The sequence below is a fragment of the Hyla sarda genome, chromosome 4 (genome assembly GCF_029499605.1).
Source record: "Hyla sarda isolate aHylSar1 chromosome 4, aHylSar1.hap1, whole genome shotgun sequence".
Taxonomy (NCBI): domain Eukaryota; kingdom Metazoa; phylum Chordata; class Amphibia; order Anura; family Hylidae; genus Hyla; species Hyla sarda.
Window position 1 is genome coordinate 266,887,334 of NC_079192.1, and position 14,650 is coordinate 266,901,983.

General features: G+C 40.3%; 1 protein-coding gene across 1 annotated transcript in view; it reads right to left on the reverse strand.

Moving 5' to 3' along the window:
- Positions 1-245: 245 nt before the first annotated feature.
- TPH2 (tryptophan hydroxylase 2) overlaps positions 246-14,650 on the reverse strand; it is a 379,719-nt gene continuing 365,314 nt past the window's right edge. Inside the window, exons 10-11 of the mRNA XM_056574111.1 lie at positions 880-1,013; positions 246-771 (exon numbers count right to left, since the gene is read on the reverse strand). Coding sequence (XP_056430086.1) covers positions 597-771; positions 880-1,013 — 309 coding nt within the window. The 3' untranslated portion in view covers positions 246-596. The remainder of the gene's footprint in view (positions 772-879; positions 1,014-14,650) is intronic.

A 14,650-nucleotide genomic window follows, 5' to 3' on the forward strand; every position in this document is an offset into this window, starting at 1 on the left:
CTGTCCAGAGTAGGAGAAAATCCCCATAGCAAACATACACTGCTCTGTACAGTTCCTAAAATGGACAGAGATGTCAGCAGAGAGCACTGTGCTTGTGATGTCAGCAGAGAGCACTGTGTTCCAAAAAGAAAAGAATTTCCTCTGTAGTATTCAGCAACTAATAAGTACTGGAAGGATGAAGATTCTTTAATAGAAGTAATTTACAAATCTGTTTAACTTTCTGGCACCAGTTGATTTAAAAAAAAAAAAAGTTTTCCACCGGAGTACCCCTTTAATGTGGGGGTGACTACTTTTTAGACCACCATTAAGGTAAGCACAGGAACAGCTAATAATGGCTTCCTTACAAGGAACTTCCATAAGTCTAAAGAACCCTAGATCTCTGCTTTCTGTAGTTTTTTGTGGTATTTAGTTTAGTTCCAGTCTAACATAAGTGTAAGTCTACTAGAGGTACTTTACATGGTTTAAGAAAATACTTGAGTTCTTTAGGTATATTACAGCTAAAAAATAACAGAGAATATATCCAGGTATTCATGCTGAAGGAGCATGAAAACATCTTTATCTGTCTAACAGATTATTACATTTCTTTTTTCTATTTTTCATATCCCCAAATATTTATTCATTTTAGCTAAAGCATCACAGACAGTGTTCAGGTCGCTCCGCAAGTCTTGCACCACATTTTCAATACTCCTGGTGTCCTTTAAGATGTCAATACTCTGAGTGTAAGGATTGAAGTACACTGAGAAGGGCCGGTTGATTGACTTTGCAAACTCTCTATGGGATTTAAAGAGAAAAATTAATTAGAAACATATCAGCAGTGATGAAATGTTTTCTAAAGTTGCTTTTTATTCTTTTCTTCTTTTTCCTAATAACAGAATGTACCTCATCTTTTCCTTGGCTTCATCAAAGCTTTCTGACACAAAGTACAAATCCTGAAAGGTGGTGATAATACATTCTTGCAAGCAAGTTGTCTTTGGATCAAACGTTTTCACAGTAGCTTTATCAGACAAGGCATGCTGCAAAAAGAGAAAGCAAACATTCCTTTTAAAATAGCGCTTAAGATAATGAAGACAAACAAATCATGGGTTACGCGTTCTAGAATTAATAACTATTTCTAAGCAGATGAGTCTATTTTAGCTTGAAGATGTGATGCTGAATATTTAAGTTGCTCTTATCATTAATTAAAGGGGTACTCCGGTCCTAATATCTTATCCCCTATCCATAAGATGTCTGATCTCGTGGGGTCCCGTTGATGGGCACCCACCTTTGCGCACCCACCTTTGTGAGCTCTCTGCAGAGCTGGAGGCTCCAAATGAGTAGCGTGACGACCATGGGGCCGGAGTATTGTGACATCACAATACCGCCCCATTTGACATTACGCCCTGCCCCCTCAATGCAAGTCTATAGGAGGGGGCGTGACGGTAGTCAGAGGGTGTGTATTAGGCATACAAGCCCTTCAATGTAAAACATTCCCACCCCCTAATTGTATAATCACATTGATTATCTAAAATTTTCTCCCATATTTAAAACTGAGTTCACGCCCATCTAAATTGGCCAATTTTTTAAGGTTGGCTACAGGTCCTCTTTAACGCATTAAAAGGGTAGTCCAGGGAACTAAACTTAAGTCTCTAAGGGTTTCCAAATTTGGAGCTCGGCTCTTTCTTAAATGTCAAACTATAAACCCACTTATTTCCAGAAAAGGTAAGCATGTGAAGAAACACAAAAATATTATAGGCAATCAGTTAATAATAGTAAGATCTATTTTTTTGGTGTTGGCTTCAGGTCCTCTTTGAAACCTATGTTTATTCCAAGTCAGACCAATTCACATATTTTTAAGCACAATTTTGTGTATTTGGTAAGTGTAATGTGTAAATTTTTCCATATCAGTTATTGACAGTTCTACGAAATCATCTCTAAAACATTAGGGAGGCAAAGATTGATCAGTTTAGAGAAGCCCTTAACATTTATATTGGGATACTGTCCCCAAGATCAAGAAAACAGACACTAAATGGAAGATTTTAAAAAATATCAAAAATTCTCAGAGAAAAGTACATACCTTGTTAGTATAAAAGGGTCAGGAACAGGGGAAAGCCAATGTGAATGAATGCAAATGTACAGGGGGCACAAAATGACATAAGTGATAGGACACAGAGGACGGTTATTAATGGTACATACTCTTAGTGGTGACTGTTACTAGTGGGGTACCACAATTCTGGGCCCTATTCTATTTCTTCATGACCTTGTAGAGGGAATGCATAGTAAAGTATTAATCTTTTCAGATGATACTAAGCTCTGTAAAGTATACATGGAATGGGAGGACTACAGTACAGTAGAAAGATTAGGAAAATTAAAGTTATTCAGTTTAGAAAAAAGAAGGCTTAGGGGCGACCTAATAACTATATATAAATATATCAGGGCCAGTGCAGACATCTATCCCATTATCTATTTTTACCCAGAAATGTATCTATTAGAAGGGGACATCTTCAACATCTATAAGAAAGAAGGTTTCTACACCAGCACAGACGGGGGTTCTTTACTGTAAGAGCAGTGAGACTGTGGAACTCTCTCCGGGAGGAGGTGGTCATTGTGATCTCAATAAAGAGATCAAAAGGAGCCTGGATACATTTCTGGACAGTAATAACATTACTTGTTACGGATACTAGATATATAGTGAAATAATCTTGATCCAGGGATTTACAGGAATTTTTCCTCTGGATCAACACTGTAGAGACACAGAAGGGTTGTAGGTTAACCTTAATGGATGTTTGTCTTTTTTCAACCTTATGGACTATGTTACTAAGTTTCTATGTTATTTTAAATGTAGTTCATGTAATGGACAGACAAAAAAAAATGCTGAAAACATACCTATACGATATGTCTTACTTTAAAAATTGTGGCATTATCTGCAGCTTAAAGAAGTACTCCGTTATTCTACTTCTTATCCCTTATCTAGGGGTAGAGCACTTGTGTATCTCTAGCTTTGCCATAGAGATGCATGCAGGAGGCATGTCCACTCCACTCCAGGCATAAGGAGAGCTGGGGCACAGTGCAGGCGATCATAGGGGTTCCAGCAGTCTGACCCCCCACGACCAGACACTAATTCTCTAAGCAGTGGAAAGGGGATAAGAAGTAAAGAAGCAGAGTACTCCTTTAAAGGGGTACTCCGGTGAAAAACTTTTTTTTTTAAATCAACCGGTGCCAGAAAGTTAAACAGATTTGTAAATTACTTCTATTAAAGAATCTTAATTCTTCCTGTACTTATTAGCTGCTGAATACTTCAGAGGAAATTATTTTCTTTTTGAAACACAGAGCTCTCTGCTGACATCACGAGCACAGTGCTCTCTGCTGACATCTCTGTCCATTTTATGAACTGTCCAGAACAGCATATGTTTGCTATGGGGATTTCCTTTTACCCTGGACAGTTCCTAAAAATAGACAGAGATGTCAGCAGAGAGCACTGTGCTCATGATGTCAGCAGACAGCTCTGTGTTTCAAATGGAAAATAATTTCCACTGTATTATTCAGCAGCTAATAAGTACAGGAAGGTTTAAGATTTTTTAATAAAAGTAATTTACAAATCTGTTTAACTTTCTGGCACCAGTTGATTTAAAAAAAAAAAAAAAAAAAACTTTTTCACCAGAGTACCCCTTTAATTCCTAACGTGTTATCTAGGCAAACCCTCCCACAGATACTACTTGTTTTTTACATTTAGTTTTTAAACCCTCCCACAGATATTATTTTTTTTTATGGTTTTTCACATTTTTGGAATTTTACACTCTTTTCTGAGTAAAAATCAGGTCTTTCTTCATGAGATATATGTATATATATATATATATATATATATATATATATATACACTAAGGCAAAGATACACGGGGCATAATTTATATTAGGCAAGACTAGAGGGACCATGTGGTCTTTGCATAATATTATTACACAGTGGTGTCAGATATTTTATGCAGTTAAAGACAATCTAAAGTGTCTTGAAAAAAATGCTGATGTGAAAGAAAAATATAGCATTTGTTAGAAACAAAACATTTATGGTTATTTTGCTCTTTTTTGTTGAGTTTACTTCTTTTAATTGTATAAATACAATGTATAAATACAATGCAAGTTTAGTATCTGTCTGTACAGCATATTAAAACCATTACAGAAAGGACATTGTAAAAAAGTGAAATGGAAGTGCTATTTATGTTCTAGAAAGCAATGTAAAAATAATGTAAACTCCATTTAATTGTAGCAAAAATAGTAGCAATTATCTGTGCTAATGAGCATAGATGGCATTACTTGCTTATGTGGCATGACAGTGTTCTGAGGCTTTTTTTTTTAAATCAGTTCTTTTTTTATTAAGCTTTTCTAGAAACTTACAAGTTAAAGGTCACACAACATAAACAGCAATAAACTGCCAGTCATAACAAAATAAAAGAGGCAATCCAAACTGCTTTATCAGAATAATGCAAGTACATAGTATAAATAGAAAAGTGATATGGTCCCTTATAAGGTACACCAGGGCAGGGGTGTAATTATGGGGGGGAGGTATCAGGGTTGGGATGGGAGTGGCGGTCTGCCCCGGGTGCCACTGACCTAGGATGTGCCAATTTCCTGAAGCCACCTGACCCAGCAGATAATGTGGGTGGTTTGAATGAGCCCACATGGGATAAAAGGTAAGTTTATACTTATTTTGTTTTTATTATATACTTACTACCGAAGGGAATTAATGCCTACTGGGGGGGGGGGGGTCACTGCCTACTGGGGGGGATGCTGCCTACTGGGGGGGGGGGGATTAACGCTTATGGGGGGGGTTACTGTCTACTGGGGGAAGTACTGCCCACTAAGGGTGAATTACTGCCTATTGGAAGATTTCTGCTGATTGGGGGGATTACTGTCTACTGGGGGGGGGAGGGGGGTTTGCTGCTTACTGAGGATATTACCTAACTGCTGTGGGAGATGAACTTAAGGGGGCCTACTTGCCCAATTCTAATGCTTAGAGCACCATGGTGCGGGGACTATAGATGGGAAAATTGTATAGAGGTGGGGTGTGTGTTGGAAAAGAAAAGTGTCAAATATGTCATTCTGGCACAATCTGCAGAAAAAAAGTAATGGCTGAAAGTTGTAAAGGCAGTTTGAAGAAAAAAATGAATGAGAATGACTCCAAGAAGAAGTCACCTGTGAGTCACTGCTGGAAATTACTATTCTGTTTATAGTTTGTGTTATGTGGATGCAGTAAGGGTCCAGAGGGTGCCAAATATTGGAACAACCCCAGATTCCAAAAACTTTATGTATGCCTTTGAACCAGGGCCAGCTCAAGGAAAGTATGTGTGGTCTAGGTTAAAAATAGGTTAAAAACAATTGCACTGGGTTTCTGAAAATTTATAGTAATATTTGGCTATATCCAGCCAACAATCCTAAATGCTCCCATATTTACTAAGGCCTCTCAAACCATTTTACTGTATTCATTCTAGATGTCAACTCATATTTGTTAAGAAGAAGTCAGCTAGATCCATCTCGATGGCAAAGGTTCTGCAAGCTTAACATATCCCTCCTCCATTCCTCCTTAAAGGGGTACTCCGCCCCTAGACATCTTATCCCCTATCCAAAGGATAGGGGATAAGATGTCAGATCGTTGGGGTCCCGCTCCTGGGGACCCCCTGGATCTTCCATGCAGTACCCACCCGTAGCGGCTTCCGGAACCGCTGGAGGTCCTCAGGCTGAGTCCATCTCGACTACCGGGACGGAAGATCATGATGTCATGACTCCGCCCCCGTGTGACGTCACACCTGGCGGGGTGTGATGTCACACGGGGGCGGAGTCGTGATGTCACAATCTTCTGTTCCGGTGGTCGTGATGGACTCAGCCTGAGGACCTCCAGCGGTTCCGGAAGCCGCTACAGGTGGGTGCTGCATGGTAGATCCTGGGGGTTCCCAGCAGCGGGATCCCTGCGATCTGACATCATATCCCCTATCCTTTGGATAGGGGAAAAGATGTCTAGGGGCTGAGTACCCCTTTAATGGGTCTCACAGAAGACCGATTCACACTGATGTTAAGGTTCACTGCGCGTAATTCAGTTTGCGGAATTCCACTGGAATTGCCCAGTGGGAACATACCCTTACAAGTAAGGGAAAATCATGTAAAGGGGCAATAGGGAAAAGCCCAAAACTATAGCACTCCTCATTACCCCTGGACGCAGAAAATATTTTAGAAAGGCAAGGGATTGGATACGTGATTTTCACTCCAATATTTATTTTTAACAGTATACAAAATGACTGTTGTCTCAGATTTTTCCCAGTCAGCTGATGACAGGGAGCCTGTCTGCTTTAATGGGTGGAGGGATCGCTTGGTGGGAGAGAGATCAATCTGCAACTAATGCAACAGCTGTAGGCACCCTGATTGAAAACCACAGGTCTTTTGAATGGATGCAGCTAATTTATGTTTCAATGGGTGGGGTGTCTGATGTATGTGAGGGAGTAAAATGGAATTATGGGATTTGTAGTTAAAAAAAGAAAACTGAAACAGGAAATACCAGTTCACAAAAAGCTAGCCATAGTGTTATGGTAATTTCACAACATAGCCATTTAGCCCCAAGACAAGCGCAGATCCTTCCTAAGCATGTCAATTACTGTCTGCCAAGTACGTACCAAATTCACCTTATGGTGGATAACCCCTTTAAGTCTAAGTTTAAGTCTCCATTAAACACACAATAGCTGGATCTAGGAGATTATGCACATCCACCAGAACATGAATTTATGTCATATTAAACGTATGCATAAGCCGTAGTAGGCCCTGGTAACCATAAATACAGTTGAGACACAACAAAAAGTCCTACCATTAGGGAAATCATAAAAATAGGGTACATTGTGAAAAAAAAAAATAATAATAATTAGAGAAAAACAAATAACACAGTTTCCCTACTATGGGAGAATGGAGAGTAGTTATTTGGCCTGAGCCATGTTGGAAAGTCTTGTGGTGAGAGGAAGCCATTAAATGTTTACGAGTATTTTGCATAGTCCATTCAAAGTATAAAGAAGAACAATAGTCCAACAGGGACAGATATAAGAGATGAAAAGTATTCATCCTCATAACTAGAATAACTGGTATCACGAAAAACAAAAGCAATCACTCACTCACCGTCCATGGAGCGTTGGAAGATGAAGTGTGCTTGCCACGCGAAACAAAGTCCGTCCCACAGAGGCGTCCTGTATATCTTTCCTATGTACCCACTGAGTTCTTTATAATAAAGCAGATTGACCTTGGACGGTGCGACATTGCTTTTGTTTTTTCGTGATTCCAGTTTTTATCTGACACTTACATGCTCTGCACTTCCATTGGATAGTTGTGGACTCTGTATACAGTGTTTTTGTGTCCGGATTATAAGTAATAGTTTCACTGTTCAGAAGTGCCAGGCAGCACTAGAACAACCTTTAACCGCCTGCATATAATTAGTCAAGCTTATGTGGCAAAAAGGGGGCAGTCTGCATATGAATAGTAAAGCTTACGTGACCCTAAGGGGCAACAAGGGGAAATTGGTATCTGGAGTCTATCAAACAGATGCGAAGTGTCAAGTGCCACAAAATGCAGTTTATAGAAATACAACATGGAGTTAATGACTATGAGTGCACAAAGGCTTTTCTTGAGTCTGATAATTTAGCTCTTAAGTTTTGTATTTCCACAGAGAAATCCAGAAATAGGGATGTGAGACTGCCATTGTCGGTAAGGTCAGAATGATCATGGGCATTCTTTAGGATGATACCTCTATGTTTAACCCCTTAATGACACCGGACGTAAATGTACGTCCTGGTGAGCTGGTACTTAACGCACCCAGGACATACATTTACGTCCTATACATAACCGCGAGCATCGGAGCGATGCTCAGGTCATGCATTGCAGGTCTCGGCTGATAGCAGCCAGGGACCCGCCGATAATGGCGGACATCCGAGTTCGCTCTGCGTGTAATGACGGGCAATACAGGGGCCGGAGCATCGTGACGTCACAGCTCCGCCCCTCGTGACATCATGGTCCGCCCCCTCAATACAAGTCTATGGGAGGGGGCATGGCGGTTGTCACTCCCCCTGCCATAGACTTGCATTAAGGGGGTGGACTGTGATGTCACGAGGGGCGGAGCCATGACATCACGCTGCTCCATCCCCTGTATCGCCCGTCATTACGCACAGAGCGAACTCGCTCTGTGCAGTAATGATAGAGGAGTGCCGCAGCGGCGATCCCGGGGGTCCCCAGCAGCGGGACCCCGGTGATCTGAAATCTTATCCCCTATCCTTTGGATAGGGGATAAGAAGTCTAAGATCGGAGTACCCCTTTAAGGCCCAAATGAGCTGAATCCTTAAGGGGTTAAAGTGTGAGATCTTAATGAGACTAGGATGTGGGGTCCCCTCTGGAAGTGGATTTTAGAATGACACCCTGTGCACCTTTTTTTATGGTGAATAATGATGACAAAGTCTCTTTGCCAAGTTTAGTGAGGAGCAACTGAACAAAGAAATCAGTTGCACTGCGTCCTTCCACATGCTCCGACACTCCAACCAACCTTATATTGGTTTGGTCAAATCAATGGAAATCAAATTTATCAACCCACGGAGGTCTGGATATGGAGTCACACTCAAAATCAAAGTGGAAAACCACACTTAAGGCTGATCCAACTTTGATGTAATGTCCCGAACAGCTTACAGGACAGCGGGAGGGCCCCTACCTGCCTCCTCGCTGTCCGATCGCCGAATGACTGCTCAGTGCCTGAGATCCAGGCATGAGCAGTCATGCGGCAGAATCATCGATCACTGGTTTCTTATGAGAAACCAGCGATCAATAATAAAGATCAGTGTGTGCAGTGTTATAGGTCCCTATGGGACCTATAACACTGCAAAAAAAAAGTGAAAACAAAAAGTGAATAAACATCATTTAACCCCTTCCCTATTAAAAGTTTGAATCACCCCCCTTTTCCCATAAAAAAAGAATACTGTGTAAATAAAAATAAACATATATGGTATCGCTGCGTGCGGAAATGTCCGAATTATAAAAATATTTCGTTAATTAAACTGCACGGTTAATGGCGTGCGCGTAAAAAAATTCCAAAGTCCAAATAGTGCATTTTTGGTCACTTTTTATATCATGAAAAAAATTAATAGAAAGTCCTATTAATGCAAAAATGGTACCGTTAAAAACTTCAGATCACGGCGCAAAAAATGAGCCCTCATACCGCCCCATACACGGAAAAATAAAAAGTTATAGGGGTCAGAAGATGACAATTTTAAACGTATAAATTTTCCTGCATGAAGTTATGATTTTTTCCAGAAGTACGACAAAATGAAACCTATACTAGTAGGGTATCATTTTAACCGTATGGACCTACAGAAAATGGCGTTTTTTTTTTTTCAATTTTGTCTCACAATGATTTTTTTTTCCGTTTCACCGTAGATTTTTGGGCACAATGACTTTTGGGCACAATGACATTACAAAGTAGAATTGGTGGCGCAAAAAATAAGCCATAATATGGATTTTTAGGTGCAAAATTGAAAGAGTTATGATTTTTTAAAGGCAAGGAGCAAAAAACGAAAATGCAAAAAAGGAAAAAACCCCGGTCCTTAAGGGGTTAAGGACCAAACGTTTTTCTGTTTTTGCACTTTTGTTTTTTCCTCCTTACCTTTTAAAAATCATAACCCTTTCAATTTTGCACCTAAAAATCCATATGAGGGCTTTTCTTTTGTGCCACCAATTCTACTTTGTAATCACATCAGTCATTTTACCCAAAACTCTACGGCGAAACAGGAAAAAAAATCATTGTGCGTCAAAATTGAAGAAAAAACACAATTTTGTAAATTTTGGGGGCTTCTGTTTCTATGCCGTAGATTTTACGGTAAAAATGACACTTTATCTTTATTCTGTAAGTCCATATGAATAAAATGATACCCTACTTAGATAGGTTTTATTTTGTCATACTTTTGCCAAAAATCATAACTACATGCATGAAAATTTATTAAAATTTAAAATTGTCCTCTTCTGACCCCTATTACTTTTTAATTTTTCCGCGCACGAGGTGGTATGAGGGCTCATTTTTTGCGTCTGAAGTTTTATTAGGTACCATTTTTTTTTTTTATCTGACTTTTTGATCGCTTTTTATTCCTTTTTTTATGGTGTAAAAAGTGACCAAAAATGAGCAATTTTGGACTTTTAGGGGACTTTTAGGAGGAATCATTTGATTCCTCATACAGATCAATGTGGTTCCATAGAACCACATTGATCTGTGTGCACTGCGCCCGATTGATAAAGCCTGGTCCTGCCAGGCTTTATCATTCTAAGCGCAGGAGCCGGCACAGAAGCAGAGGTAAACCCTTCGGCTACCTCCACAGTAGATGCTCTCTAGGTGGCTAGGAAGCACGGTCTGTGAATATGGCTCTAGTGTGAGCAGTTAACAGAATGACTGAATGCCCATGAAATCCAAAGTAGCAAATGGAAGAAAAATAAGGGTCTAATACGAGCGCCGCTGCTGACCGAGTATCCTGTGCTGTGATGATAAAAGACTGAGTCTTTCATCATCACTGCATGGGATACACTGTCAGGCCACCAGCACTTGTATATCGTTGGACCTGAGGAAGAAACCGCTAAGCTCCAAAATGTACTGTCCGTTGTTTCGGAATAAACCTTTATATCCTGTACTACTGTGGTGACTTGAAACTTGAAATCTACTATCTATGCATTTTGCAACTATACACAAAAGAGATCCATCTAGTTTGACATTTATAGGTTTCCAGATAATCAGAAAAGATTGGAGAAGTGGGAGTTTTATGTTAAAGATGTCGAAGGCAGAGAGCAAGAAGATTATGAGTTTAACAAACTAGAATCTGAGGGCTTTAACTCCAGTTTTCAATTATTTGGTTTTCTGTAACAGGGTTGGCTTTGGACCACCATTCGCTGTAGGTGATAAAATTGGCCGGCATGTGTTGGTCTGGACCCAACCCTGTAATTATTACTTAGAATCTATTTTAGAGTCTGTCAAGTTTTTGTTATTTTTAATTCAATTTTATTTGTATTCTTTTTATCTGTATTTCTATTTTTATTGTTTTTCATACTACTTTTTCACTTTTATTTTTACTGTCTCTCATTATTGCTTTCAACTGAGTTTATTTTATTCTTATGTTTATTTTTTTCCTTTATCTATTTTTGTTTCCATTTTAATATTTTTTATTCATTTTATATTCATTTTTACTTTATTTTCATTTATTTTTATTCTTTATTTTTATATATTTTTATTTGCATTTCATTTGTATTTCATTTTCATGCATTATTTTTACATTTACATTTATTTTTCTTTCTTCTTTTTTCATTATTTTCACTATTTATTTATTGATTAGTATTCATCTCTATTATACCTTTTCCACATATGGTGATATACATTTTCTTATATTGCATAAATGCTAAACTAAGTCCATTTCATGTGTTAGTAAAAATCCTCTCTAATCACAAACAGATGATGACTTTTAACCGGTCTGAACACAGCACTAGCAATACACACTGCTACCTGGAAAAAGTCTGCACCTGATTACTGACTTCGTGAATTGCAGGATATCCACCCAATCTGCTTGATCCTCTGACAGTTTGGGAATGCTGCATAGAAGTCTCGATATTCCTGCCAGAATATCGATAGAAGCAACCTCGTGGGAGATTGAAAAACACCCCACGCACGGCACCTATTTAGCAGTCGGCAGCTGGTTGCATCCCAGAGAGCCATTACAGCGCCCGCATTGAACCAACAGCCGCAGGACATCCAAGTGGGTCCATCGCAGTATGAGACCAGCGGCTAAAGGATTGGGGAGACATAAGAACTGTATGGGTGGATATCTCTAGCTATCTTTGATATTGTGACAAAGAATAAGTCAGCCAGAACTTTAGTTGATACCAAACTATTATATGGACCTGGCCTACAGGTGCACGCTACTAGGCTAGATATACAGCAACAGAAGAATGCAGCAGCACACTGCCAGCACAAGGATATAGGTGAAACATGAAAATGCAGTTAAAACATGGAGAGCTATACAGCTATGGTGTAATACATGCAAATGGGAAACTATGAAATAGTGAGGCACTTAGCTCGCAAATTTGTCTCCGCCGGCGGTCAAATAGCTTGGACCGTCCCACCGCGATAAGGTAGCCTCCTTGGGACGGACCCTACACTGTGTATATGCCTCTGTGTGAACAGTTCAGTAAGCATGGCAGGATCTGGAACATCCAAGACACCTTATATACACACCTAATAGAGGTGGGTGGGGTGCAAGGCCAACATGGAGGTAGCCACTCCCCCGTATGTGCAATACAGACAAAGAATAAGTCAGCCAGCACTTTAGTTGATACCAAACTATTATATGGACCTGGCCTACAGGTGCACGCTACTAGGCTAGATATACAGCAACAGAAGAATGCAGCAGCACACTGCCAGCACAAGGATATAGGTGAAACATGAAAATGTATGGAGAGCTATACAGCTATGGTGTAATAGATGCAAATTTGAAACTATGAAATAGTAGCGTGCACCTGTAGGCCAGGTCCATATAATAGTTTGGTATCAACTAAAGTGCTGGCTGACTAATTCTTTGTCTGTATTGCACATACGGGAGAGTGGCTACCTCCATGTTGGCCTTGCACCCCACCAACCTCTATCAGGTGTGTATATAAGGTGTCTTGGATGTTCCAGATCCTGCCATGCTTACTGAACTGTTCACACAGAGGCATATACACAGTGAAGGGTCCGTCCCAAGGAGGCTAACTTATCGCGGTGGGACGGTCCAAGCTATTTGACCGCCGGCGGAGACAAATTTGCGAGCTAAGTGCCTCACTATTTCATAGTTTCACATTTGCATCTATTACACCATAGCTGTATAGCTCTCCATGTTTTAACTGCATTTTCATGTTTCACCTATATCCTTGTGCTGGCAGTGTGCTGCTGCATTCTTCTGTTGCTGTATATCTAGCCTAGTAGCGTGCACCTGTAGGCCAGGTCCATATAATAGTTTGGTATCAACTAAAGTGCTGGCTGACTTATTCTTTGTCTGTATTGCACATACGGGGGAGTGGCTACCTCCATGTTGGCCTTGCACCCCACCCACCTCTATCAGGTGTGTATATAAGGTGTCTTGGATGTTCCAGATCCTGCCATGCTTACTGAACTGTTCACACAGAGGCATATACACAGTGTAGGGTCCGTCCCAAGGAGGCTACCTTATCGCGGTGGGACGGTCCAAGCTATTTGACCGCCGGCGGAGACAAATTTGCGAGCTAAGTGCCTCACTATTTCATAGTTTCCCATTTGCATCTATTACACCATAGCTGTATAGCTCTCCATGTTTTAACTGCATTTTCATGTTTCACCTATATCCTTGTGCTGGCAGTGTGCTGCTGCATTCTTCTGTTGCTGTATATCTTTGAGATTGTATAATACCAACCATTGTAACATCTAATTAGAAGTGCCAGACTACCAACTAATAATTTTAGTAACATCTTACCAGAATTTTTTCAAAAGTGGTCCAAAGTGCGGGGTGCTGCAGCGCTGTCGAATCAGGAACCATAGGTTTTAAAAGGCCATAAAGGTGCTGATGGGGTATATTTGGGGAAAATATACAGGGCTATATGTGTTTCAAGACACAAGTCTCATTTTTCAGTAGCCAAATGTGTATAAGCACATATTTGGCTACTGAAGAATGAGACGTCTTGAAATGCGTATAGCCCTGTATATTTTCCCCAAATATTCACCATCAGCACCTTTAACACCTTTTAAAACCTATGGTTCCTGATTCGGCAGCGATGCAGCACCCCGCACTTTGGGCCACTTTTGAAAAAAATTGCGCACGCGATCCACCACGAGGACGTCAGTTCACACAGCAGTTACCCGCCTGCCTCTCTAAAGACTCATCTGCCCACCTGCACCTTGCCGGGACCGCTGAATCACTTCATCCAAGGCCGGACGCTACACCGTGCCAGCTCCGATCATAACATCTGCCGCGAACATTCAAAAACGCCTGCTACTGTATCGTGAGTAATGTAACAATGCGGACTGCAGGTGTCCCTATTATTCCAGCATCTATACATTATACTTTCACTGTGAACGCTCTGGCAACATTGAGGGACATTTATCAATATTTGCTTATGTATTCTTTTTTTTAGTAATTTTTTCCTTACTCTTTTTTGCTTATGTGTGACTTATTTATCAACTGGTTTCAGCCTGTTGATAACTTTCTTTCACGTAAGCAATTTTTCCTTTTTTACTTTGGTAGTAGCTTTTTCTGCTCCATGTTTGAGCTGGAGTAAATTTAGTAGATTTTTAACCTTGTTGCGAATTTTTTTTTGCGCAGTTGCGACTGTCGCAGTTGATAAATACCCGACTAAAGCAAATCCATTTTGAAAAATTTACTACGAAAGCAAGTTTGAATTTTCTTGCTTTTCTTTTTCTTCATGCAAATTGTCGCACGAAAACACACGTAGTCGCAGTTGCGACAATTTTGCGACAATTATAGTAAAGAAAACCTGACTAAACCCGTTGATAAATGTCCATCATTGTCTCTTATACCTATTGCTGCACGGACATCACTTTACTGCAGTGCTTCTCAAATAGTGAGGCGCGCCCCCCAGGGGGCGCGAGGCTCCGTAAAGGGGGGCCCGA